Source organism: Cyprinus carpio, chromosome A14 (assembly GCF_018340385.1).
Source record: "Cyprinus carpio isolate SPL01 chromosome A14, ASM1834038v1, whole genome shotgun sequence".
NCBI classification, from domain to species: domain Eukaryota; kingdom Metazoa; phylum Chordata; class Actinopteri; order Cypriniformes; family Cyprinidae; genus Cyprinus; species Cyprinus carpio.
The window spans coordinates 13,082,106-13,109,983 of NC_056585.1; the positions used below are offsets into that span (position 1 = coordinate 13,082,106).

General features: G+C 35.9%; 1 protein-coding gene across 2 annotated transcripts; it reads right to left on the minus strand.

Moving 5' to 3' along the window:
- Window positions 1–3,301: 3,301 nt before the first annotated feature.
- Window positions 3,302–27,874, minus strand: LOC109062316 (nucleophosmin-like). 2 transcript variants are annotated; one of them, XM_042769905.1, is made up of 11 exons: window positions 27,751–27,851; window positions 27,297–27,379; window positions 26,507–26,626; window positions 22,790–22,883; window positions 22,238–22,335; window positions 21,198–21,289; window positions 20,105–20,153; window positions 17,506–17,589; window positions 9,480–9,587; window positions 7,759–7,833; window positions 3,302–4,679 (listed from the first exon to the last, which is right to left on the minus strand). In XM_042769905.1, the coding sequence occupies exons 1-11, from the start codon at window positions 27,797–27,799 to the stop codon at window positions 4,635–4,637; spliced, it is 897 nt and encodes a 298-aa protein (XP_042625839.1). In that variant the 5' UTR covers window positions 27,800–27,851; the 3' UTR covers window positions 3,302–4,634. The 2 variants fall into 2 exon arrangements, with proteins under 2 accessions (XP_042625839.1, XP_042625840.1); XM_042769906.1 differs by lacking the exons at window positions 3,302–4,679; window positions 7,759–7,833 and adding an exon at window positions 7,896–8,044 and having other exon boundaries at window positions 27,751–27,874.
- Window positions 27,875–27,878: the final 4 nt, after the last annotated feature.

Consider the following 27,878-nt stretch of genomic DNA (forward strand, 5'->3'; position numbering starts at 1 on the left):
TTTTGAAGGGATGGTAGCCCACTGAGGAAGGGACTTAATTGGTTTCACTGCACCTGTAGCCATAAAATAAAATAGTATGCGAAAGTATGCTGTATGCAACCAAACATTTCAAAGAGCAGCACACTACATTGATTTCACATGACTTGTTATGCTGCATGCTTAATTCAGTTATCTCAGAAGTTAATACTGTCATTTTGTGATTTTCAATCCAATTTTGTGGAAAAATGTCTGCAGTCTGATCAAATGAATCAAGGAGATGTTACAGATGACATTGCTTCTAGTTCATTCGTCACAATGGATGGAAGGTCAAGTTTAGTGTTTCATTGTGATACAGTTTTCCCACAGCTCTGCTTGTATATTGCACATCAGAGTATTACATGTACAGTACAGATTGTACAGTATTACAATCTGCATGATGTTCCGAGTTCTCATACCGTTTTCTTTAAAATAGTGTGTCTAGAAAATCTCAATTCTACACCTGTTTTCCTTACCTGTATGCAGGAGCTATAAGCACAAATTTTATAACAAGGCGGCACCAGTGGCAGTCAAGACCTAAATAAGAAAAGATGAAACCAAAGAACAAATAATAATTCTTTCCATAAGACTCAGATGCATTAAACTCCAGAAATAACAATTGGTGTACAAAAGTTCAAATTCCAACCTAATGCAGACTTATTTGTGTAATGAATGAAGTAAAACTGCTACTGAACTGAACAAGTGATCATGCATTTTCATTGTATATAAAACATGGGTTCCCCCAATTAGTGATTTGAAACTCGTATGATTTCTCATTAAAAATAAATAAATAAATAAATAAATAAAAACCTAACCCATGTTTTATATACAATGAAAATGCATGATCACTTCTAAAAACCCACTTATAGACATGCACCTCAAAGATACTAATATGTTTAAGGGAATTTGCATTTTAAGTCCACAGTGTTTAAAAAAGAAATCTTGGATAGGCCTACACTGGAAAAAGTGGAGTAGGATTTACTTGGAAAAAAAGCTAGGAATTTTTTTTTTATTATTATTTTATTTTTTAAATGTACTCCAATAATCCATATTTATAACAATAATCCATGGAAAAGTGTCTGATAGATTCCTCGATTCCATTTCTAGTGAACACTGAGATGTTAAAGAGCTGACGTTTGCACAGTTAAGCACTAATGTGCAACAAGCAGGACAGCTGCATCTGTCCCATTATTAAATGGGATCAAAACGGTTTCTGTTCCCAACAGGATCTTGCTGACACTGTTGTTTGCGCAGTCATTACTGGACACTTTAGTCAGACAGCTGAATCAGAGAAATATTTCATAATTCCTATAAACTGCTGATTGGAATAGCTTCAGGTGTAATTTCTGTATGTTTTCCTTCATCCCTGTTTCTGCCTGGAGTGTGCGCTGATCTGGAATTCCTCACACTTGGGAAAGAGGGGGAATTCCACACAGTAATATTTCAAGGCTTGCCCCCCATACACACACACACCCTGTCTGTTGAGCTCACTTCCTGCTGTAGACTCAGACAACGGGAAGTAGGTAAGTGTCAGCAAGCATAATGAAGGGGCGTAATCCAGGTGAGAGGCTGATTAAATGTCCCTTACAGTATAGAGCCCCCTTCCTCAAATCTTGCCCTGGAGGTCCAATGCGCTGCAGAGTTTAGCTCTAAGCTCCAACCCTGATCAAAGTCACCTGCCTGTGATTTTCTAATGATCCCAAAGACATCGACTGGCATTGATTAACATGCTCAGGTGTGTTTGATTAGGGTTAGAGCTAAACTCTGCAGGAAAGTGGATCTCAAGGTCCAGATTTGAGGATCCCTGGTATAGAGGGAAGGAATTCCATAAATCAAAATATCCTGTCATCATAAACCATTATCGCCACCATGTGGTGAATGCATGAAGAATGATTTCCAAACTAAATTAGCAAAGTAAAAGAATTTTAATGGAAAGATCAATCAAAATGGTCCACAATGACACGAAGAATCGTTCAAGTATAAAAATCCAGTTTGTTCTTACAAGTACCTTGCTTTTGGAGTTTGTGATGGATCTCTACATTTGAGATTCATTTGCCGATGGATGTAACTTTCTTCTCCCCTAAACTTTACTCTCTTCAAAAAGCGTAAGAAAAAACTGAGAGCTGCAAAATAAGCAAGTGGTATGTATAATTCACAAAGTTTTATTTTATGGCAATAAATAGCAAAGGTTTGTGGAGTCTGCTCCACGAGTCGTCATCATAATGGCCATGGACTGGACCAGGTTCCAGAGTTTAGGAAACATGCTGATGAACATGTGATACGTTTTCCCGCAATTTGCTTGAGACATTCAGGAAAAAGAAAGCAAGTGTTAAAAGAAAATGCAACAGTATGTTTCAGCTGACACTAGATCTGATAGAATGGAATCAGGTGAACACTTCAGGAGGAGAAATGGGATGGAGACTTTCTGGAGCAGGTCAAACAGAAGACATCTTAACAGTAAACTAGTGCGCCATATGGTCTTTGAGTGTTACAAGAATGTAGAGAAGGGGTGTCAAAATCATTTCCTGGAGGGCCGGAGCCCTGCAGACTTTAACCCTAATAAAACACAACTGATCCAATTAATCAAGTCCTTCAGGCTTATTTGAAAACTACATGATATGTGTGTTGAAGCAGGGAGCATCTTCTAACATTTACTTCATTAAAGCTGCAATCAATTAAATCAATCAATTCACACCTATGTTATTTGTAAATGAAATGACTACTGATGGACAGCTAAAATCAAGATACTGCATGGTGCAACTGTGCAATGCAACACACATAAGAACATTTTCAGATTAGAAAGGTGCAGAATATAGTTTGTTTTGTGCTTTGTCTTGTTATAAAAACTTTACATGGTAAGAACATGATCATGATGGGGAAGTCGTGGCCTAATTGTTAGAGAGTTTGACTCCTAACCCTAAGGTTGTGGGTTCGAGTCTCGGGCCAGCAATACCACTACTGAGGTGCCCTTGAGAAAGGCACTGGACCCCCAACTGCTCCCCGGGTGCCACAGCATTAATGGCTGCCCACTGCTCCGGGTGTGTGTTCACGGTGTGTGTGTGTGTGTGTGTGCACTTTGGATGGTTTAAATGCAGAGCACGAATTCTGAGTATGGGTCACCATACTTGGCTGTATGTCATGTCACTTTTAGTTTCATCTCATCTCTGGCCTTTGATGTTGGCAGTCACAACAACACCTTACTGGTGCATTTGGTTACCTTCATCCAAAGACTGCTTAAAGGTAGAATATAGGCAACTTCACACTGTTACAATTCACGGACAAAAAGTTGATATACAGTATTTATTTCACAGATTAACTAAAGCTTGATTACCTCCTTTTCCATTTAAGAAAGGAACCTAATCTAACAATGCAAGCGAGCAGAATGATGCAACAAAATTTAACTGCTCCCAAAGTAATCAACATCAACAAACAAGCAGCACTGTGCGACTGCATTATAAACCATTTTGTTGATCATAATGGAACAATACAGTTTAGTTGCAATACACTGCTTGTTTGCAGCATATACTTTGTGGGACAAAAAAGAAAAGAACAAAAAAAAACACGCTTGACCCAATTACACAGGGCAACACAACATGACATTCGAATTAAAACAGATCTTCTACTTTCAAAAAACAAACAAACAAACAAAAAACCTACATATATTTCAAGGTTTTAACTATTTGTGCTAGCAAATTAAAATGGCTTAGTGAAAAGATAAAAATAAAAATGACAAAAACAACATAAAAAGCAAAAGCCGGATTTTAAAACATCAAATCAATTAAACGTACTAACAATCATCTTTTTAACAAGGTATAATATTCTGGCCGTGCTTCTCAAGAGGATTTTAATAGGAGTCTATAGCACTTAATTGTATTAACTGGTAATTGTATTAATTGATAATTAATTGTATTATAATTGTTTTAATGTTGAAGGCCATGGGAATTGCTGCAAGGCAGAATCCTGAGGGCTGCATGGAATACTGTGAACTAGACGGAATCTTTAATCAGACAGAACAATCAGAACGTGACTGAATCTTTAGCATTACTACACTTCAGCTGCCATCTTCACATGAAGAAATTAAGCGGACGATTTACAGTGATTATGGTTTCAAATATACACAAGAAGCAAATTGGTCTTGGGGCGGTAGTGCAAAAAATATATTTAGCTCAAGATAACATTCAAGTGTTGTGTTTTTGTTTAGTTTGTTTTTTTTTCAAATGGCCTCACGAAAAAACTAAAACTAAAATTGTGATAAACCAGCACCAACCAATATTGGTTTTCTATTTTCTATTTAAGAGTGATGCTCACAAAAACACCCAGATTCTCTTTTAAAATTATAACTGTTTTAGCAAAACATCCCATTAAATGTTCTTCTAAGAAACCACTGTGGACTTTACAAAAACATCCATAATTAAAAGAAATAGACATAAAAAACATGATGCATGATATCTCTGCCATTGCTGAGGCTCCTTCTGCTCTATCCATCTTGAAAGTGAGAGAAGAGAGCAGGCGGATCACGTTAAGATGGGAAAAGGCCAGATCGTACAGCTGAAGTACCGTTACTGGCTCACCCCAGACTTCTGCTGCACCGGGACGGGAAGGGGAGCGCAGAGCAGCCATTACTTTTTTAGTGACTGTAAAAAGTTCCAAAGGTCTTTGATCACCTGCAAGAAAACAAATGGGGGGAGAAAGAGAGAGAGGAGGGGGGAAAGGATGAGTTGGTGAAGCTGGAACGGAGTTTCTCTGATGTAGCGACTCATTTGGATACTTAATAATTAGAGCCGTGTGAGTCAGCTTGGATGAAAAGCTCCAAATTAACTGTGCGTCTGGAGCCCAGAGGAAGGGGGTGCAGTCGTTGTACATACCAGAGGGTATGACTAGTGCCTCTCTTTGACAAAGACATGTCTCACACCTCTTTGCCTGCTGTGCTCCCAAAGCCATTTTTGCTCAAAAACACACTCTCAACACACACTCTCCACCCGTTGTACACCTGCACTGCAAAGTCTGACACACTCCAGCCTTGTTTCTAGAACACAGGGCGCAATGCATCAAATAGCTCATAACTCAATACTAACCAAAACACAAAAACATCTAAACTCTGTTCCAAATTCTAGTGAGCTGACTTGCTGCATACTATCAAAGGCAGCATCCAAACTGAAATGGGACCTCATAAGAGATCTGAAACCGTCTTCATAGACAGCAATGAACACAAACGGCACACAGGAGACTTGACTCAATTGAACTGCTAACAATATGATGAGTATAAAAATAAAAAAATTACAAAAATTGGATACAAAAATAGACCATTTTAATAGTTTTGGGTATTGAATGAAATGTAAGTATATTTATAATCAGCACATTCAAAATTTTTTGGAACAGCGGTTTCTTCACACATCTACAAATATTGGTTGACTGATATATTGACCAGGGTTGATATAACAAATGAAGATGGAAAGTGGGAGCTCCTGTGCTTTTGACACTCATCAGCCAAAAATGGTTTCTAAACATTAAAAATAAAATAACATTCAGACATTCAGGGGTTGGGGGTGGGTCAAATATCAGCCGATAAGTGTTTCTGTTTGGCCCATAATAAGTGTCAGAAAAGGGACTTCTAGTTTGACGGTGCTGAGAACCCTGTGCCTGAGTGCAGTCCTGTCTAATTTACCTTTCTTTCATATAATGCATTCAGCAAATATGCATTTCAGTATTGAATATCTTGCAAGCGAATCCAGCTGTTATATCTTCTTTATTCATGTTTTTCTTCAATTTCTTGATTTGTGTAAAATACTATAATAGGATTACAGAATCAAGAAGCTGATAACGTAAAGCATAAATCTTTACAGATTTAAATTTACCTACAAACTGATTTTTAGGGAATGTGGAAAAAGAGTAATGTGATTTAATGTGTGTTCCTGCAGCTCAAAAAGCAGATACCAAAGTCATGGGTTTGATGCCCAAGAAACCGAGAAATATGTAAACGTCTGTCAAATAAAAGAATTCACAAAGAAAAAAAATATTAGGGTAAAATAAGACCTGGATGTGTTTTTTTAAGATCCACCCCATTGGTACCACTAACACACACAGACACTCACACTGACATTTGCACTCTCTCGTGAGTAATTCATCCTGAGGAGCTACAGCAGACATGATAGTGCGCTTTAGTTAAAAGAGAGATTTTTCTGTTTTGACCCAAAAGTAGCCATTTGTGAGGGCTGCTTTAGACTGCGGCAATATTTTAGGTCAACACCCAGCCTGACACATACAAATGCAAAAAAAAAAAAAAAGCTCTAGAATAAAAGAGATGGCAAGAAAGGAATGAGTGAAGGTGGGATTTAAATCACAGCTAAAGATGTCAGGCGTTACAGCTCCCTCCTGTTCTTTTGAATGCCAAGAGGTCAAACAGTACATATTTCATTTGCTGATAAAAAAAAATGAGAGCACGACCTGAATAATAACATCCATGTTGGCACAAACATTTCAAGGTAACTCTATCGCCCCCCGAGTCTGGGTTACACGACATGGCTATGTACTAAAAATTTAAGTTTTTCCTTTGTGTTTTTGAAAGGCTTCACATACAAAGCTTTCAAAACGATCCCATTCACACAGATTCGTGAAAATGGTTAAAAACACTATATTATGCATGCCAGGCCAGTAGTTGGCGATGTCACTATGTAAAGAAACACTATGCGCATGCACACATACACATTGTTTTACAGAGCGGTGAATTTGTTTGTCAAATGCTTGCGCATACCTATAGAAAAAACACATAATATGTGCATGACATCACCATTTTCATAAACTTGGGTTTGACAGTTTATCATTAATAAAAACATGCACTTTGAAACCCGTTTTCAAGTGTTTGCATTTTCAGGCCCCCAAAACAGGCCCCTGAATAAAAAAAAAAAAAAAAACAGTTTTTAGTTTAAAATGGTATTGTGTAAATGCCCACTAAACCTAAAAACATTTACGTTACTTGAAATAAAAACGTCTAACTAAAATAAATAAATAAATAAACTTAAACTTACTGTTATATTTTATTTTTCATTTAGTTTAACTTGATGTACGAAAATAACTAAAACTGAAATAAAGATTAATAAAAAAAAATATATATAGACAAATAAAACTAATAAAAATGATAAAAACACAAAACCAACTGACTAAAACTTTAAAATTAAAATAAAATAAAAGCATAAAAATATAAACAAATTCCTGAAACAAAATAAAATATAAAAAACAAAAATGTTTTTAATTTCAGCTAGTTGCCAAGTTAACATTTAGTTTAAACTTAATGTTTTAACTTGATGTCCTAAAATAACTAAAACAAAAACTGAAATAATAATAAATAAAAAAATATATACTAACATTACAAAAAAAAAAAAAAAAAAAACTATATAAATATTTATTTTATTTTATTTATTATTTATTTTATAAAAACAAAAATAATTAATAAGTAGTAATAATTATTTAGTTAACTATGCTGAACAAGACGTAGTTAAGTTTGTCTTCGCATAATAGAGTACGTTTCTAGCCTGATGCCTGTATTTCTCCACCGGCTGAGGAATATCTCATCTTTTGAGCTGAAGTGTCTTAATCTTTTAAGTAGACATTTCTTACATAAAAGACCTCTTAGAAGTGTTGACAAATTTTGTTAGGGCTGTAGTACATGCTTTTTACGCAACGTGTGAATGCTAGAAATACTCCAGCCAGAGGGTGACAGTGTTTTATGAATGCAGCGATACTCACTTGTTTATCAGAGATCTTGAAAGCACTTCTAGCGTAGTTCTCAAACTTCTGTTCTGTCTTTGGAAGCGGCTTCCCCTGTTTCAGAGAAACATATTTTTTGTAGAAATGAAATGGCCCTTTTTCATCACTGGTGTCTCTCTGCTAAGTGTTGAGATCATTCTGTCTCGGAGCCAGAGCGCTGCTGCCGTGATGAACAGGGTGAATCGTTGGGTGTTGGACGCACTTCAGTGAACTCGCATTTTTTGTGGCCTTTACAGTAATTCCAGTTCCCCTTATCTACAGCAGACTGAATGAAATCACACGGACACAAATCATCATATCTGCTCAACACAATCCATCCGTCGTATCCTTCCAGTTTTAAACTAGATATTACGGCACAACACACTATTCGTCTCGCTCTCCTTTTTCTGGAGTTTTTTAAGAAGCAATACAGCTAGTGTAGAGACGTCTTTAAGGAATATTACAGGTTTTTTTTCAACCTGCTGTTGACTGCCACATCCATCAGTAATTGCACGACCATTCAATAGTTTGGGGTCAGTACCATATATTTTTTTTTTTTTTTAGAAATTAATACTTAAACAACAAAAGTGACAGTTAATACATTTATAATGTTATAAAAGATTTCTATTTCAAATAAATGCTCTTCTTTCTAGCCTTTTTATACATTGAAAAACAATCATAGTTTCCACAAAAGATTAAGCAGCAAAACTGTTTTCAACATGGATAATAATAATAACAATAATAAATGTTTCTTGAGCAGCAAATCAGCATATTAGAATGATTTCTGAGGGATCATGTGACACTGAAGACTGGAGTAATGATGCCGAAAATTCAGCATGACATCACAGGAATAAATTACATTTTAAGATATATTAAAATAGAAAACAGTTATTTGAAATTGTAATACTATTTCACAATATTACTGTTTTTACTGTATTTTTAAACAAAGAAATGCAGTCTTGGTGAGCTTAAGACTTCATACAACATAAAATTTCTTTCAAAAACATTAAAAACTTGTACCAACCCCAAGTGTTTGAACAATAGTGTAGGTGGTGCTGATGAGACAAGAGTTTTGCATATTTGAAAATCAAATATTTCATATACATTATTAAACATCTACTTATGGTGTTGTACTACTGCCTACTTGGATGCATAGTTTATAGCTTGCATTGTTTGTTTTGACAAACTGAAAAACAGCATATCACACATGAGGTAAATTCACATTAAGAAAAAAATCCTATTATAGCATCTCACTGCATGGTGTGTTTGCATGCAGTCATTTAACATTTAAAGGATCAGCATTGGTTTCAAAAACAGAGCAATGTAATGAGAGTCTCACAAAGATCGGGAGGCTATTACAGATCTGAGGATGTGAGGATGAAGAGGGTTAGTGGTCAGGGGTGCGTAGTAAATGCGTGCATTTGCGAACTGATTGAGGAAGTGAGCAGGTGGACTCAGAAGGACTGGATAATCCTGACATCATGATGTCATATAGCTGGTCATTCCCCCTCTGGCCTTTAGCTCAGACACCTCATTAACATTTGACCACCTCATCATCTGCTAAGTCAGCTTACTTACTGTTAACACACAGCATGTGTGTGTGTGTGTGTGTGTTTGTATGTCAGGGCTAAAGTATGTGTGTGATTACAGAAGAGAAATACATCCACATGTAGCAGAGAGACAAATATCAATGTGAAAAGGAATATGTTGAGTATTAGTACCTCTTTAGCTGTTGATGTAAGTTTGCTTTTGACCTCACTCAGGTTGGGAGTGCTGGGAGTCTTCCCAGAAGGCCCTGCTGCAGACTTGTCTTTTACTTTCTGTGGTGTCTGTAAACAAGAAAAATGCTAATTCTGTTAATCTAGAACAATTCAGTCAGGTCAATTATTTTTATAGCGCTTTCAAAGCAGCTACACAGTATTAAAGAGGGGGAAAAACAGAATCAAGGATGCAAATTTCATCAAATATAAGACAAATCCAAATTCTGCTGTTCAATGTTGATTCAGTTGAGCTCAATAACAGTGATGATGATGCTGCAAAATTTGTCAATTATGAAACAAATTCAATTTAGTATAATGCAGCTCTACAGATGACAACAGTATCTTCATTCAGCTCAATTGTTCAAGTTCTGTCAGTGCCACTCAGATATTGACAACAAGAGGCCATGTACAATCAAAAAAAGTTTATTCTCATGCATAACATACACCAGGAGGCTCCTTGACCCATTAAGCCTTAATAATCAGCAGCCTAGTCTGGCCCACAGACCTCTGAACCAATGACAGCACCCTTTGATAAATTTGGAGTGGTACAAATGATCCTTTTATTGCTTCCATGCAGGAGAAGACAAGCCCAAAGCTTTTAGATGCAGTTGGGGGATGGAACGCTCTGCCAAGAGGAGGAATAAATGATTCGTTTTTCAGTGACAAGACTATCATTTCCAAACACCCTCGTGTTATACAGAGACTAACAACTTACTGTATCAGCACCATTAAAACTATTACACACTGTGGCCACAAAAACACTTTTAAACTAGATTAATATCCATTACCATGATAACCAAGGATGCTGCAGGTTCTCTCAGACTGAACTTCACTTTTCAGAGTAATTTTTGCAATTTACTGACTTTTTTTTTTTAAGTAGAAACTGGTTTCAGAGCATCATAACATGAAATTTAATATCTGAGAACAAATGCAAGTGAGCATATTTATCCTCTCCATCACAGATGTACTAGTGGATGTATTCTTCCACTTTACATTGAACTCATACATTTTTTAGATAATTAATATTATATAGTTGATATAAACATAAAAAAACTTAATGAGATGCTTATTTGTACTCATACATAGATGAAAAGGGTAAGAAACCAGTAAGATTTCTGTAATAGTACTAACAGACTAAATGTGTTTTAAATGCAAAATAATCTGGTTTATACATTGACAATGAATATATGAATCCAGTTTGTTTCAATCTCATCAATTTTAACTAAACACTGTTTTTTTACATAGATATATTCCAGCCATATTTTAATAATGTTAATAGTTTTCAACAGAATAAATTTAATCATTTTCACAACGAACAGCTTTATGCTGACTCCGAGCAATGTGACTAAATACATTTTGAAAATGATTATTTAAATTAATCAAATAGATGGAAATTGTTGAAATGAACTATGTGCCTATTTCTTACCCGTTTCATTTATGTATCACTGACAAATATGCATCATGTTAATTTATTCATCCAACTGGATGGTGAATTTTATATGCAATTTAAAAATAAATCTTAAATTTAGGCCTAAATATGGTTTTGAGTGTCCATGTGAAGGATTTTTCAGGTTTCACAGTTGATGTTTTAAGTCAGTTTACCTCAAGTAAACACAGGTGCTGGAGCAGATGCTAGGAGCATCTCCTGTGACCAAGTGGGATCATATTTTGGAGGGCAGGTCTCTGATTTTGTGACTGCACGGGATGGTAATTTTCTTTCAAAGCCAGTAAAGTTTACCAGGTGTAAACAGGGTCTGCACTGGTGCATTAAAATTAAAATGTTTTTTTACGTGCTTACTGATGCTCTCTCATAGTATAGGTGACTGTGAGGGCAAATGTTTGTATTATTAGAACTTCACTAAAGAATCTGGTGTCCACCCTCTTAAAGAGCGGGTCTGTGTCTGTGTGTGCTCACTGGGCACAGGTGTGTGCCTAGCTTTCAGCAGAGAGATACTATCCCTCTGCAGACTGATATAAGCTCTCTCTCTCTCTCTCTCTCTCTCTCTCTCTCTCTCACACACACACACACACACACACTGGCCTGTCCATGCATGCAGCCCAGCCAGGAATCCACACTGAATGTAGGGTTACACTGATGGATAGAGCCTTGTTTTACACAGTAAGTGAAAAGATGGAAATAGATGGAAGAAATGGAGATGTAAAGCATGAGGACTTTTGGCATATGTGAATATATGAATGCTTCAAATGACCTCTGTGCCCTTTAAAGTGAACCCAACTGAGGCCATCTTGATAGGTGGAGTGATTATTATTTCATGTCTATATATTCTTCTTTTTAAAAAAGTCAGTAGAAAAAGATATATAAAATAAGCTATAAATACTAGCTAAACAACTTAAAAAAAATAGTTAATTGCCTTGGAAACTGAAATAAAATTAGCTGAAGTACTTAAATAATTAAATAAATAAATAAATTAAAGCTAAATATATGCATACATTCAAATTCAAAATCTTAAACATATGAATATATACTACAAACGTATATAATAAATGCTAAAATAACCCTATATCCACACAATAGTTTGAATGGAAAGTGTCTGAGAGATATTAAAATAAGATGCAAGTCCACTTAAAGGGCCAAGTACAAGTTTGGTCTGAGTTTGGTTTTCCTAACAGTGAAAACATCACAAAACCAAAGCACCTCTAGGCACATCTTGACACACATTGTGTATGAGTTCAGCTTCAAGGCAAACAGGTAAACATCCCTCAAGAATCCTCCAGAACTTTTGGCCCAGCTAGATGAAAGAAGAAAGTGAGGGAAGAACATAAAGTAATGGACAATGTCTTCCAGTCTTTCTTTGTGAGAACAAAATAAATAATCCCCTTTTCCTCTGTAGCGATTGACTAGCATGCGATAGATCAAAAGGTATCAGATTAAAGGACAAATGCACTCACAACACACACACAGGACTGGCAGAAGGCCAGAGAGGCCCGGTGTGGTGCAGTCATTATAAAGCAGGGCGTTTTTGTGTGTTGGGAAAGGACAGCTGTAGAGTTAAGACAGCTGACAGACAGAGTGTGCAGTGAGCTTTTTAATCTAAGCCAGACACTGATTACAGATGCCAGGGGACGGCACTTAATCATTAGCACGCTAGTATTTGATGTAATCAGCTGTCCTCTACACACACAAACACACATGCGACTCCACTGAGCCGTGATCAAGCACGTAACTTCCAAAATACTGACCTTTAACAATCAGGGACATTACGAATGATCTCGCACATTGTTGGCAGTTCTATTTTTATGTATTTTAGGACAGGAAATGGTCTCAGCTGCCTAATAGGAATCGACTTTACAAGTGTCCATACAGCCATCATCTCAGCCTCTTCTCGGAGTCCACTGTCTTTGCTACTAGTATGCTCTGGCAGATTTTTGACTAATGGCATAACTCAGTTAAACACACAGCTACTCAGCCATTTCATTTTCTCATTCTGACTGAAATATAATGATTATATTATGGCATTGGGAATGGCAGGGAATGCATGAACTGATAAAATGTATACCTTCAAAACAATGTAAGATGCTTTGGATCAAAGCATCTTCCGAATGAATAAATGTAAATACACTACCAGCGGTCAAAAGTTTGGAGTTGTTAAAAGATGTTTAATGTTTTTTTAAGGAAGTGTTTTTTTTTCTCACCGAGGCTGCATTTATTTTATCAAAAATGCAGTAAAAATGGTAATATTGTAATAGAAATTGCCATTTTGAGGATTTACCATAAGACGGTCAATGAGTGTTCTGTTTGCATTGCGGCTGAGGCAGACTAGCATAAAACCAACTTGAGTATGTATACATATTCTTGCATACTTTATGAAAGCACACATGCCATTCACAGATTTAGGTATCTTACAGCTATATCCCATGCTATTTTACTAAACTTGTTTCTACACGCCAATACTGTCTTACAGAGCATTCCACAACTGCTCGTGCGTGTCAGTGTGAAATGCAAGCAATTTTTCTTCATGCATTCATACAGATATACAGTTCTCTGATGGGAGAATGCAAAGTGTTAAGCAATTCAGCGTCTGCCACACTTTAATGACAGAGCACACGGCTTCCGCTCACTTCATGGCCTGCAGGGACACCCAACGCCAAGCCCTAATGATTTCTAAAGGCAGAGGTGTGGCCACCGGAAACAAGGGTGTGGAGAAGGATGAGTAGGAGTGGCAGACCGGAAACAGAAGAGTAAAAAGTGCCAGAGTTTGAGAAAGATGGGAGGATGTCCGCTTGACTGTCTAATCTCATCAGGTGTTTTAACAACAACGTCTTGCACCAGAACATGGCTATTATGGAATTAGCTAAATGTGGGTGCACACACACACACACACACACACACAGCTCCCCCCACCCCCCAGGTGTTTCTATAACAGTAGGTAATTAGTGCTCCTCACGTCAAGCATATAAGATGCTAATAACAAGCTTACTGAGTCTAACATTGTTATGTCAAGTGAACTGCCAGCAGGAATGATGGGAAACTTATTTTGACATTTTTAAGGGATGTTTCACACATTGTGCGGGTGCTTACGTGTTAAAGGTGGTCCGGGTTTGAATGCAAAGACCAAAGGTCATCCTGTAAAGGTTTATACCTGTCCTGAAGGGGTGTGTTCCAGGGGTCAGGGGTCAGACAAATTTAAATAAGTGGTGAAAGTTCAGTCTCGCTTTTGTTTGTCACCTGCAAAAAACCTGCCAACTTAGGTAATTGGTTTGTGAAATTGCTTTGGGGTGTTTGAAAGGTAAAGCCTGATAGACATTTATGGGCAAATTTAAATCTGGTAATTTCTCAAGCACTCAATACAGCGCAACAGTGACTGCCCACTTTTGCACTGTCATTGGTTTGATATTTTCCTCCATTATTTTTCTCCATATACATAAAAGGGGTCAAATGATGTGATTAAAATTTTTCCTTTCTCTTTGGAGTGTTACAAGCTCTTGGAGCATAAGAAGATTGCAAAGACTAAAGTCTTAAACCCGAAGAGATATTCTTTATAAAAGTTAAGACTTGTCCACGCCCTCCTAAAACGCCTCGTTTAAACACACCCCCACATGTCTACGTCACTGTGTGGGAAGCTTTGCATAACACCGCCCAAATGTTCATGCAAAGAAAGAAGGCGTAACTTTGATTCTCGCTGTAGTATTGTTATGTTGTGGAGATGCTGTGTGTTTCATTGTGAAAGCGAAACTACTTTGTTTGACCTTCCAAAAGAGGATGATATCTATTGTTATGTTGTGGATCATGCCTAGAGCTGATCTGTTGCTGGTCGCAGAGGAAATACGTTAACTACGCGCTTTGTGACACTGTCGCCGGATCGGCTTTAGCCACGTCTGTGGAGGCTTTTTCCATGCAGAGGAAATACGTGGACGAAGCGGAGTCCAGCCCTGGGTCGTCACATGTGGTTGCCTCGTGGAATGGCTGCTGCTATTGTTGAATCAGGCATGCATTGTTCAGTGACACTGTGTGTTTCGCATTTTACGGAGGACTCTTTCCTGAACCTGTAGAGTAGCCTATAATGCGTCTGTGGCTCAAAGGCTTTTTCCATAAAGTGGGGCAGTTGTCTAATATTGTGTGTTTGTCATTTTACGGAGGACTCTTTCCTGAAAATGCATGTTTTTTTAGTACTCCCATGTAAACTGCCAAAACTAAAACTCAGAAAAAAAGAAAAACCAATAAAAAAAATTAAATATAATTACATAAAAACCTATAACTCAGTACTTTACTTTTATTTTAGTATCATACTATTTTTTTGTTTTTTTTATTTATTATTTTCACTTTAATTTGGTTTTAGTTTTAGTTGTTAGTTTTTAAAAAAAAATTTAGTTTAGAAAAATTATGCCTAAATAAAATAATTGGAAACTAGCTTTTTTAAGTTATTGATTTTATTGATTTTGGTTTTAGTTTTTTTTGGAAAATGATATTTTTTTAGATAGATTGTTTATTGGAATGTTGCTTTGGCAGATAACATCTTTTGTTTAAAGTAACAAAAAAAATATATTTTTATGGTTTTAGTTTTAGTTAATGATGACAACACAGCTTTGATAATAATTACAGCCTCAAGTCTTTTTGGTTATGATGGGACAAGCTTTGCACTCCTAGATTTTGAGGATTTTCTTCCATTTTCTTTCTCCCCCGATTGCTCAGTTTGGACAAGCTGCCAGCTTTAGGAGTCCTGGCTGTTCCAAACTTCTTCCATTTTAAGTATTATGGAGGAAACCTTCAATGCAACAGTCTTACCCAAATCTGTATCTCGACACAATCCTGTCTCTGAGCTCTGCAGACAGTTCCTTTGACCTCAAGGCTTGGTTTTTGCTCAGATATGCATTTTCAGTTGTTGGAACTTATATAGACTGCCTTGTTTAGTTTTGTTTTGTTTTGTTTTGTTTTGTTTTCAATTCAGGTCCAATCAATTGAATTTGTCACAGATTTACTCCAATCAATATGCAGAAACATCCTCTTAAGAGGATCCAGAGAAATGGGATCCACACGAGCAAGTGGATCCCAAGGGTCTAAATATTCAGGACAGTATGATATTTCATTTTTTTTTCTTTAAAGCTATCACAAATGCGGCCTTTGCTCTACTTTGTCACTATGGGGTCTGGAGTGTAGAAAAAATAGAAAGAAAAAAAATTAAAGCACACATATACATACACACACATATACACACATATATATTTTTACTTCCACAACCCAACTTGTGCGCTGAACTTCTTTCTTAAGTTTACACTGTTCTTGCGTTCTGTCTGGATGACTGTTACTTCTCTAGATGTCTTTGAAGAACTCTTACTGTGCGTAGCGTTCCTACTCCTGTATCTTTCTGATTCAGCACCACAATTACAGTGAAAGAAAAAAAAAAACTACATCAAAGAAAATTCAACCTCACACAACAGCATGTGCATGGGTCAAAGGAGAAAAAAATGTGATTACAAGAAAGTCTGGTGAATGCATTTCAGATTCCCAACATCGGTCACCCTGCCAGAAGGCCGTGGCTTTGAGACTAGTTTGTTGTTTTAAAGCAGACCACAAATGACCCTTCAAATTGGTCGTTTTGGGATTGTTGCCACCAGCAGCTAGTTAAGAGCACTTCACTGTTTCCTTGCATGGGAAAATACAATACCCCTTTTCCATGACCTAAAAGAAATACTTTAAATGTCAAGATGTTTTTCTCTAAAACGCTTGATTATTAAAAGTGTATTAAGTGAATTCACTCTAAAAAAAAATAAATAAATAAAAATACAGAAATAATGGCTTCGGGATCGTCGTGTCCTCCCAAGACTGGACAGTTTTCAGCTAATCACAGCTGGAGTTTTGAATTATACTGCTGCACACATTTATCTTTAGGGGTACTGCTGGTCTAATTTACATTTTGCTTTTGGCGGTGTTGGCTGATCGTAAACAAAGACAGGCCATCTCATTATCCTGTGGTTTTCTCTGTGAGGCTGCCATGTCGTCGGCGTCCTAAACTGCACCTGGACGTTTGGTAAGAATTACCTCTGGCATCCACTGACTTGACTTTTGGTTGGCACGGTTTGGAAATTTGGAAATGGGATGTGGACTGAATACCAAAACCTGAAACCCAGACGGCTCCTACAACTTGCGATGACCCATTAGAACATCAGAACGTGTCCAATTTCTTTTAAGTTTGTTTTAAACCAAAGTGTTACATAATGTGAAGCTGTTTTTGCATTAATGCCAGACTTAATTTATTATAAATAATCTTATCTTTTGGTTTGCATCCATCAAATACCAAATAAGATAAAACAAGTTTTGAAGAACATTTCATTTGAAAAAGAAACTTAGTTTGCTTAATTATCCAAAAATAGGCATGAATATTTAATATTTAAATCATTTTTTGGTAGATTTCCAACAAAAACGGCTGTATTGTGATATTACACCATTACCATGAAGTGATTGATTTGAAGATTTTTGATATCTATTCTGAAGTGTTGCTAACTTTGTTCAAAATAAATCATAACTTACCTGTGTTTGGGGCTTCCCTGATGTCCCCGCTTTCTTGTCTGGAGAGCCGTTCTGCTTATCTGCACTTTTCTTCTTCTCTGGGGTCTGGAAAAATGGACAGAGCGAAAAAAGAGAGAGAGACATTGCAGATTAAAATGAGTTGAGAAAACATTTAACATGTGCCAAAGCTCCAGTCACCTGTCATGCTCCGTGATAGAATCATAACAGCGGATAATGTTTGTGAATTGAGTGATTGTGACAGCTTTGCTCTTGAGTGATGTAACACAATACACTTCTCGGATGTTTTTTTTTTTTTCTTTTTTTCAGTCGGGCTATCAAGAGAGTCATGATGAAAGAGAGCAGTAATTTGTAGAAAGCACACCCTGTCTAGTCACGGCCTAAAGGGACCACAGGACACTGTCATTGCTCTATAACTCTATACCCCAGAGAGAAAAACAGACAGTGGAAGAAAAGAAAGATAAGGGAAAAAAAGTTTGAAATAAAGAAATATTCTCTTTACACTTCCTATACACACCTTATAGACTCACACAACATTAGGCCTTATAAACAATACTGATCATGTAAATCGTCACCTTATAACTAGCTATATGTGTTTTTGTCAGGAACAAAGTTACAGTATATTATAACACCTATTCTTAGTATACAGTATATGCCAATTCATTATAATGCATTACACTACTTTGAACCTGAATAAACATGCATTATAATGCATCATAAATGTGGTTATATTTATTTATTAAAAAGGTATATTAGCCCATAACGTTTCATTTGAACACTGTAGCATAAATTAACTATTATAAACAGACTTCATAGAAAGTGTTTCCAACGAAGTGAACAGTGAATGAATAAACATGTAAAAGACCTGATGGGTCAAAGCCAGATCTCGAGGCGGCTAAAGTGTGTGAGTGTGTAAAAGGCCTGTTGGTTCAAAGACAGACCTCGGGATGGCTAAAATGTCTCAATGAGTGATGTGGAGTGTGAGACAGAAGTGCTCGTCTGTCGTCCCTCCTCGGGGCAGGAATCAGTCCTCACAGAGCAGGTATGTACCCGCTTTGATCTCTAAACACACTGTCACGCGCTCTCAAACATTTAAATACACACACACACAAACAGCAGGGCTATTAGTTTTTATTATGGTTGTCAATTTCAGTTTATTTCCACTGCGTTTTATTGGTGCATAAATAGTTTAGATTTAGATTTGAACTACATTCACTTACATGCATTTTAGGTTATATAGACTTCTTATTTTTATTTTTTTTATGTTTCTGAAATAAGGGGTTATCCAATCATGAGTACAGTAAAAACAGTAATAATGTAAAATATTATTACAATTTAAAATATCTGTTTTCCATTTAAATATGTTTTTTAAATGTAATTTATTCCTGTGATGCAAAGACGAATTTTCAGCGTCATAACTCCAGTCTTCAGTGTCACATGCTGATTTGCTGCTCAAGAAACATGTCTAAGTATCATGTTCAAAACAGCTGTACTGCTTAATTTTTTTTTTCTGGAAACCATGACACATTTTTCAAGATTCTTTGATGAATAGAAAGCTGAAAAAAATATATTTGATCATTTATTTGAAAAATGTAATATGTCCTTGCTGAATGAAAGTATTAATTTCTTATTCATACATTAATCTTCTGACCCCAAACAAGCAAGTGGTGGGTAGACAGGTGAAGTCAGACTGTCTGCGAATCTTAACAGTGTACATGTGATCATTACGATCCAGACAGAAAACAGACGGATGAAGAAAGCATGCAAACAAGATATGATAAAGATGATAAAACACTGAGGTGACATGAGGGAGGAAGACTATGTATTATACGAAGAGACAGACAGAATGTCATGTGCTCTCATTGTGGATGGGATAATAACAGGTGGTGATGAATATGTGATGAGGCAACATCCTGTGTCTCAGGCAGAGACTGGCACCTGCTGGTCACTATGGGGTTCACTTGGTTTCATTCTGGACAGCAGCGCTAATGTGCAGCAATGTAACAGTATAGTTCAAAAGTATGGGGTCAGTAGGTTTTTTTCTGAATAAATTAATAATTTTATTTAGCAAGGATGCATTATATTGTTCCAATATGACAATAAATGACTTTTCATAATGTTACATAAGATTTCAATATGTTTAGAATAAATGCTGTTCTTTTAAACTTTCGAATTCATCAAAGAATTCTGAAAACCAAATGTATCAAGGTTTCTACACAAATGTTAAGCAAACAGTTTTTAACTGTGAAAATAACATGAAATATTTCTTGAGGAGCAAATCTGCATATCAGAATGATTTCTGAAGGATCATGTGACACTGAAGACTGGCGTAATGATGCTGAAAATTCAGCTTTGCATCACAGGAATAAATTACATTTTAAAATATTTTAAAACAAAACACAATATTTTAAAATGCAATAATATTTTGAAATATTAATGCTTTACTGCATTTTTGATTAAATAAATGCAGCTTTGGCAAGCATAAGAAACTTCTTTCCAAAACATTACAAATTTTACCAACCCCAAACTTTTGAACGGTAGTGTAATACACAGCATTTCCTCTTTCCTGATTGTATAAATGGAAAGAAGTGGCAAGACTCACTTTTTGAGGGGTTTTGATGGGGCTCTTTTCAACAGGGTTTTCATCGTCTCTAAAAAGTATGACAGCAAAACAATGCAAACGTTTATCAAACGAACAAAAATATAAATGATCCTCTCAAAGTGAATTCTTGTTTACTGAGTGTAAAAACTAGGGCTGCCCCCTAATAGTCGATTAACTGTTACATTTTATTATTCACTTATTTGCAGGGACCAAAAAAAGAAAAGATCCACAGGAAGTGGCGAAGTCATTATTAACAGCTGGTCTGTGTGGTAATTACAGTACAAAGGTCAGGACATTCAAATGGTTGTTTCGTTTAGAATCTCAAATGTGGCTTACCATCTGAAAAATGCAAGTAGTAGCATCATTACATAACGTTAACCTAGAAAAATGTGCGTTATTCAAGTGTTTGTATGTAAGCTGTATTTAAGCTGCATTTAACTTAAAATACAAATTTTTGGTCATACAGATAAGAGTAATATATCTTTTGAATCTGTAAAAGGTCTATTTGTGTGCACTCACAATAAAAACAACACATTGTTCTTTTGTAAAATGATAAAAGCAAACAGGTTGCACTTTCTGCTGTCTAGGTCTCTGTGAACTTGAGCGCGTCAAAAAAAAAACAACTGCAAAATATATCTATAGAAAGCAAATTGTCTACTTTTAAATGAACCAATTCAAAATAGGAAACAAATATTTTCAGCTCCATGTAATCTGTATGAACATGTACAGCCACTGTGGAGATGATGAGTCAGTGTCGTCGACTTCATCACTGCAGCCGAAAATTATTATTTATTATTATTTATTAATGAGTTATTACAATGTTAAGTCAGTCTTCTTGCTGTTTTTCCCCTGACGCATTCATAATCATTACTTCTGCAGTGCACTGTGGCAAGATTTATGTGTGCGCTTGAGCACTGATAGGCTATAGGCAATTAAAGGCTCATTATTATGAATTATATAGTTTATTAATATAAACATGAGTAGTCGACTAAATGAACCATTAGTCGATCAGAAAAATCTTAAGTCAAGGGCAGCCCTAGTAAAAACCTTTCAAAAGAGCACAAATTTACACTGAACAAACATGAGTTCTCACTCTTCATCATCATCATCGTCGTCGTCATCATCATCATCATCCTCATCACTATCCTCATCCTCGTCTTCATCTGTGTCCATTTTCAGCTTTTTCTGAAATGACAGAACCAAATCATTGGAAACAGAACTAAGTAAATATATATGAAACTGAGTGCTCTGGCAGTAATACCTGAATTGAAGTGACTTGTGAGATGCTAGAGAAAAGTGTAACATACTATCTTTTTTTAAAAACATTTATTAATGCATTAAATTGTATCTTCTTTATTTTACCGCGGGTAAATCACAACAACAACCCTTAACTCTAAAAAAAAAAAACACTGTAAGTGACAGCCTCTCGTGGCTTACTGCTTCAGTAAGAATTCTGGGATCATTTCAACACTCCGACAAAAGATTTCAAACAGACTCCCTGTGTATCATATCGATGACAAGCTGTTGCTTGTCTCAGACACTTATCTAGAGGATTAAGTGTGTATTGAACAATGTGCCTCTTTATTGAGATTCCACAAAAGTCAACAGGGCAACCTCACAGTTTCTCTTTAAATATTTCTCAACACCCACTTACCCTTAACCCTTTTCATGTCTTATTAACAAAAGAAGGTACCACGTTCTGTGATAAATACACCGCAAAAATGATCTTATTTTTATTTTTATTTATATTTTTTTTATTTACATGTATATGTGTTTGTGATTTAAATTATTATTTTTTGTAGGAAAAATCTTAAAAGGGAAAATTAGATTTTTTTTCTTACTCCATTGATAGTTTTTTTTTTCTTGTTTTAAGAATGAAACTCTTAATGTTGACATTTCAGAAAACAAGACTTAATACTGTATATTAAATCATTTTGCTTTTCAAGTAGTTGTATCTTGATCTAAGAAAAATGTCAAGTAAGATTTTTATATTAAGCATCTATCTCTGTTTATATTTAAATTAAGACTTTTTTAAAACCAAAGTGTAATGCATCAAAAACAGTCATAATTTAGTAGCCTTTAATGAATTGTGTGGAAACAGCATTATTTGATGTGTGGTTAAAGACAGATCACCTGAGGCACTTTTGCAAGGGTCATGTTGGACGGTCTCTTCACTGGTGATGTATTATTCTCCTCCTCTTCCTCATCCTCATCATCTGATTCCTTCACACCTGAGCACACCACAGAGATCTCTAGACATCAGTAACTGTGGTTTAAATAAAAACAAAACAACTTCATGTCCGAGTTTGTATGACAAAACCAATCTGACTTATGTAAGTGGAGGCCTAAATGCTGCACTCGTTTAATATCCGGAGAATAGAACTGACATGCTGAAAGTGTCTGAACAGCATGTGCAAACATATGGAAGCGATCATATCAGAGAAAATGGTGTTACATGGTGCCGGTTCATTCATTTGGAGTCCATGTGGAGAGAGAAGGGCCCTTTAGGACGGCCGGATTACTCCCATGGACGTCGCATCAAGCAGAAAGAAGAATTTCATCAGAGAGAAGAGAAGAACAAACAAGAGAGACAAAAGACACACCTGGGAAAGGGCTTTCCTGAACTCTTGGTTTTCAGTGGACGTGTTCAGTCATAACAAACGAGAAAAGACAAAAGGTACTCACTGACGAAATGCTGACCGCTGATGTAGACCGGCCCCGCTCCGGACTGCAGGCGGAAGGACACAGGAGGCGTGACCTCAAAACCTCCCAGACTTAGCTAAAGGGAACATGCAGACACACATATTGCTGTAATCCAAACCGAGCGAGAATGATCAAACACAACAAAAGCAAAACGTTTGCTTCACGCTCTACTTTTAGAACACAATCGAACAAAAAAATTAAACATCTTGAAATGACCACACAGGCTCTGTTTTAAAACTTACCTAACCTTGGGTACAAAAGTTTAGGGTCAGCAACAGTTTTTTTTTTTTTTTTTTTTTTTTCAGCATGGATGCCATTAATTGATCAAAAGTGCCAGTACAGACATTTATAATGTTGCAAAAGATTTTTATTTCATCTAAATGCTGTTCTTTTGAACTTCCTATAGGAATGTATCCTGGTTTCCACAAAAATAGTAAGCAGCACAACTGTTTTAAACACTTAAGACAATAAGAAATGTTTTTTGAGCAGCAAATCTGCATATTAGAATGATTTCTGAAGGGTCATGAGACATGGAAGACTGGTGTAATGGTGCTGAAAATTCAGCTTTGCATCACAGGAATAAATTACATTTTAAATCTATTAAAATAGAAAACAATTACTTGAAATTGTAATAATATTTAAAAATTTTACTCTTATCATTGTATTTTTAATCAGATTAATGCTGCCTTGGTTAGCATAAGAGACTTCCTTCAAAAACAAACACACACACACAAAAAAAAAAAAAAAATTGTAGCATTGCGTAAATGATTGGATATTAAAACATATACTACTAGGTGTTCTTTATCAGACGATTTGTTGCTGAAATCAGATTGTAAATGATTCCCACCACACAAGCAACCAAAAAAAAAATTGTTTCCCAGAAAGAATTCATAACTGGGTTCCGTCCTGATCATTCTATGCCAGAACATCCCAGACAGGCCTTCAGCTAAACATCAGCACATAATTGCGCAACTCGCGAAATGCAAGCCACGGCCAAAAATTCTGAATGAACATTCCACTGCACCAGGCAACAGCACTTGCATCGATGGCAACCAGATGTAAACAGCTGAGGGCGCGATGGTCTGCTTAATGCTTTAAATGACAGCTATGAAACTGTTGTAATTACACTGAATGGCGAACAATCCCTCATGTCCAAAATCATCTCAGATGATCCGTTTCAACACAAACGCTGACTGATGAGTTGATTGTCTCCTGAGAAATCGAGACAAAGCCTTGTAGTTAAGGTACAACTATTGCTCGAGTCAGATATCCTGGGGCGTTTGCTAATTTTGGGATTGAATAAACTGAATAAAACCAAAGATATTACAGACAAGGTCTTACAGCTTACAAATATGGACAAAACAAATATGCGTGAAAATTAATACGCCACCATTAAAAACTCCACCCGCAGTACTAATCATACCAGCAGTTGGTATCTACTGTTCGCTCTGAGCCATAAAACATAGATTCCTTGCAGAGCTCTTTGGACATGCTCACATTTTCCATAGCTGATATAAAACAGAGGCGAATATGTGCTAATGTCATGGAGGGCTTGTGCCTGCTGTCCTGATGATGCAATGATGGCCCAGCCCCTTCCAAAAACAATCTGTCAATCACAACTTGACCAGCCTCGGCACAGCAGGAATTTTTATTAGTCACATTCTTCCAATACCATAAAACACCCATAACAGACATCCCTTCGCAGTATAAATCCATATATCAAGATGTCACTGAGGACATAATCGCACTTGGCTGCTAGTAATCTATTTTTATTTTACAAAATGAATTTGAGTAAACTTGTAGTATCATCTGCAATATTCATTTCTCTACCACATTACTTGAAAATTTTGTCTACCGCAAAATATGATTTGAAGTGAAAGTCTCTAAATTTAAGGATGCTTTGGTTACACTTTATGGTGTCCTTTCAGATATACAATTAAGGCAAGACACTACGGCAAAATCACTTTTTTCATGCACTTGTAAGGTACTATGATTTTCAAATTTTTGACGAACAAATCAAAAGTAACGCCAAGTCATTTTACTTAAATCAGATCGCAATAGGAGCTAGTGTCTGTGAATATTAAGGTGCAAAAATACTATTGAAATATGAATCCTGCATGTTTTGCGTGTCTCTGTGTGAATGAATGGTGTCTCAATAAATGGAGAAGTGAACACATGAGTATAGTCTCCAGAGCTGCTCTGAGAGTCACTTTATGAGCATTTGACCATTTTATTTTAGAAAAACTCATCATATCATATACACACAAACAAATCTCTTCACAGGAACCCAACAGAATAAAAGTCTGGTTAAACTTTAAGAAACTGTGACAGAAATATATTACTTTTGTATAGTTGAATGTACATCTTAATGTAATACTATCACTATTCTTTAAATAATTATTAAAACTTAATTTTTTTTAAGGAATAATAAATTTTTCTTCCATGTTTTCATTTTAACAGTACACGTTGTGCAGCACTTTATTTGCCCAAAAAAATTTTAAGGGTTTAATTTTCATTGGATTACAAGACAAATTAATGTTTTATGCCTTAATTAGATTACTGAAAAGAAAAAAAATTATCATAAAACATATTTCATACCGTTTTGTTAAGCATCAAAATGGAGTCCAGGAAAATAGAAAGGGAAAAAAAATGGAATACAGAAAAAATTAAGTGACGAGAAAAATTAATAAATCAGAATTTAGGGAAAAAATAAAACAGATTTCATAAGGCCCTACAGTGGTCAGTTGTGAGATTTTGGTCTATTTGGCTTCTCATAATGTTTTTTCAGACTAGTGGAACAAAAACAAGGAAAATACAAGTGCTAATTATATTGAACTTTTAATTTTATTGCAAATACAACACATATTTTTAAAGGATGTTTTCTAAAAAATTGTTTTTCGCCTGCACTGTGGCAGAAATTTCCAGTAACTCTTACCTACAACAAACTTTAAATTTTATCCCTATCCATATTGAGAAGGATTTGTTCATATACTGTATCATTTGCCATATATATATATATATATATATATAGATATATATATATATATATATATATATATATATATATATGTGTGTGTGTGTGTGTGTGTATGAACTTGTCTCTATGTTCAGATTTCTATTCTGGAAATGGTGATGTCTATTAGTTAAATGTTCTATCCTACTCACCTGGGGGTATTTTTCCTTAAATACAGATTAATATTAATCATCAATGTGTAATTACAATAGTGTTAGGGTTAGAGTTTGGCTTAGGGTTAGTTGCTTGTAACTATGCATTATTCACTGTAATAAACCTCAGTCAATGTAGCGGCATATTTAATTTTAACAGGAATAAAAATGAGACTGTGAGGGACTGAAGTACAGGAGTTCAATGGATTCTACGGTTGTGTAACAACATACCAGTACCAACTGTTTAGACAAAACGTCCTTCCAATAACTTAAATTAGAGAAAACGCTGTAAAAGCAGTTTTGGAAGTTGTAAAGATTACATGATCTAGGACCTTTATACAGTGTGTGCTACTGTAAAAACTGTAAGTCTATCCTTCATAGCCTTGTTTTCATCCACGTTAAATTCAATATGATGTCTAAATCAACGAAGGTCTACTACTATAGTAAGTACAAATAAAACGCATGAAAAGGATGCTGTAAATTAAAGAGTTACTGAACTGGTTATATCACAGAAATGGAGACTAGAACACTTACAGAGGGCAGAACGGATGGCTTCAGTACAGCAAGAGTGATTTTGGTCGTTTTGCCATCGTAAGTCAATCCCTCCATTTCCACGGTGTGGAATTTATCCTCCGCCTCAGCACCCAAACACACCTGAGAACAAAGGTGAAGAGAGGAAACTGGTTTGTTAATGTGAGTTTATGGGCAATCGAAATAATTCATCTATAATACGAATCATTGGCACAGTGATGACAAACACAGAGAACAATATTCCCAATTCAGAACTGAATCCAGTGTTATAAAATAGAATGTTATAAAACACCAGGATAGAATGTTATGCTTTAGAATAGAATAGAATAGAATAGAATAGAATAGAATAGAATAGAATAGAATAGAATAGAATAGAATAGAATATGCAGTTTCAGTCCTTCTTCAGTAAGTTTAATACTTTAGAAATATATGTAGAGAATGAGTAAAAAAAAAAAAAAACAATAACTTACAGCCACCGCTGATTTCAGCACACACAAAAAAATATATCATATACAGTAATCATGTATTTGTACAGGAGTAAAGGATTAATTAGGGTCTAAAATCATATATGGGATGGAATAGAAAGAACATTACTCTTACTAAAGTGCTACAGAAAAGGACAAATATACAGAACAAATAGATTAAAACAGAATAGAAGAGAACAGTTTACGACTCCACCTCAAAACTTCTACATTTATTTTCAAGGTAGGACTGATTAAACTACTCCATGCAGGACTGAATATCTGTGATACTGAGTAACTTTAATGACATTTCATTAATTCATCTTCCTCACCGCCTTGAGTGACAGCTGATGTTCAGCCTCATCATCATCCAACTCAACTTTGTGCTCTTTCTTACCAGCTTTCAATGAGCAACCTAAAGGAAGAAGAATGTTTTATTCATTAATGTTGTATACATGAAAGCAACAATCAACATCCACATACTATACTAGATCCTAGATAAAGGCTACAGACACGAAATCATAGTAAACAAAAGGGGAAAAGAAATACCCCTAAAGTTACACCTCTTGTCCATCATATATTTGAAATAACCATGAAATGAACATTCGCGCTCATATGAGCATTAGGCTATAAACAAAGGCAAACTCAATGCATGAGGCTAGCTGCATTAGCCACAACTCTTTTATTGCACTGCAATGCTGCAAGCAGACGCATGCCATATGATTGCATAAATACTGATTACCGCATATGTATGATTATGCAACGTGAGGTTTTATTTCAGCTCACCAAATAAATACATCTGAGGTCGACTGGGGTCCTTAATGTTATCCTCCATTTTTGCGCCACAGAGGGTCCTGATACTCGTAGTTCCGGCTTGTGGATTGACACTTGAATGGACGAATGAAAGTGCTAGA

Bases quoted from the DNA above. Each gene is read 5' to 3' on its own strand.
- LOC109062316 (XM_042769906.1), bottom strand. From the start codon at position 27,799: ATGGAGGATAACATTAAGGACCCCAGTCGACCTCAGATGTATTTATTT. The intron at 26,627-27,296 runs GTGAGGAAGATG...CTTTGTTCTCAG, and splicing joins ATCAGCTGTCACTCAAGGCG to GTGTGTTTGGGTGCTGAGGC. The intron at 22,884-26,506 runs GTAAGTGTTCTA...TGTTCCCTTTAG, and splicing joins AGCCATCCGTTCTGCCCTCT to CTAAGTCTGGGAGGTTTTGA.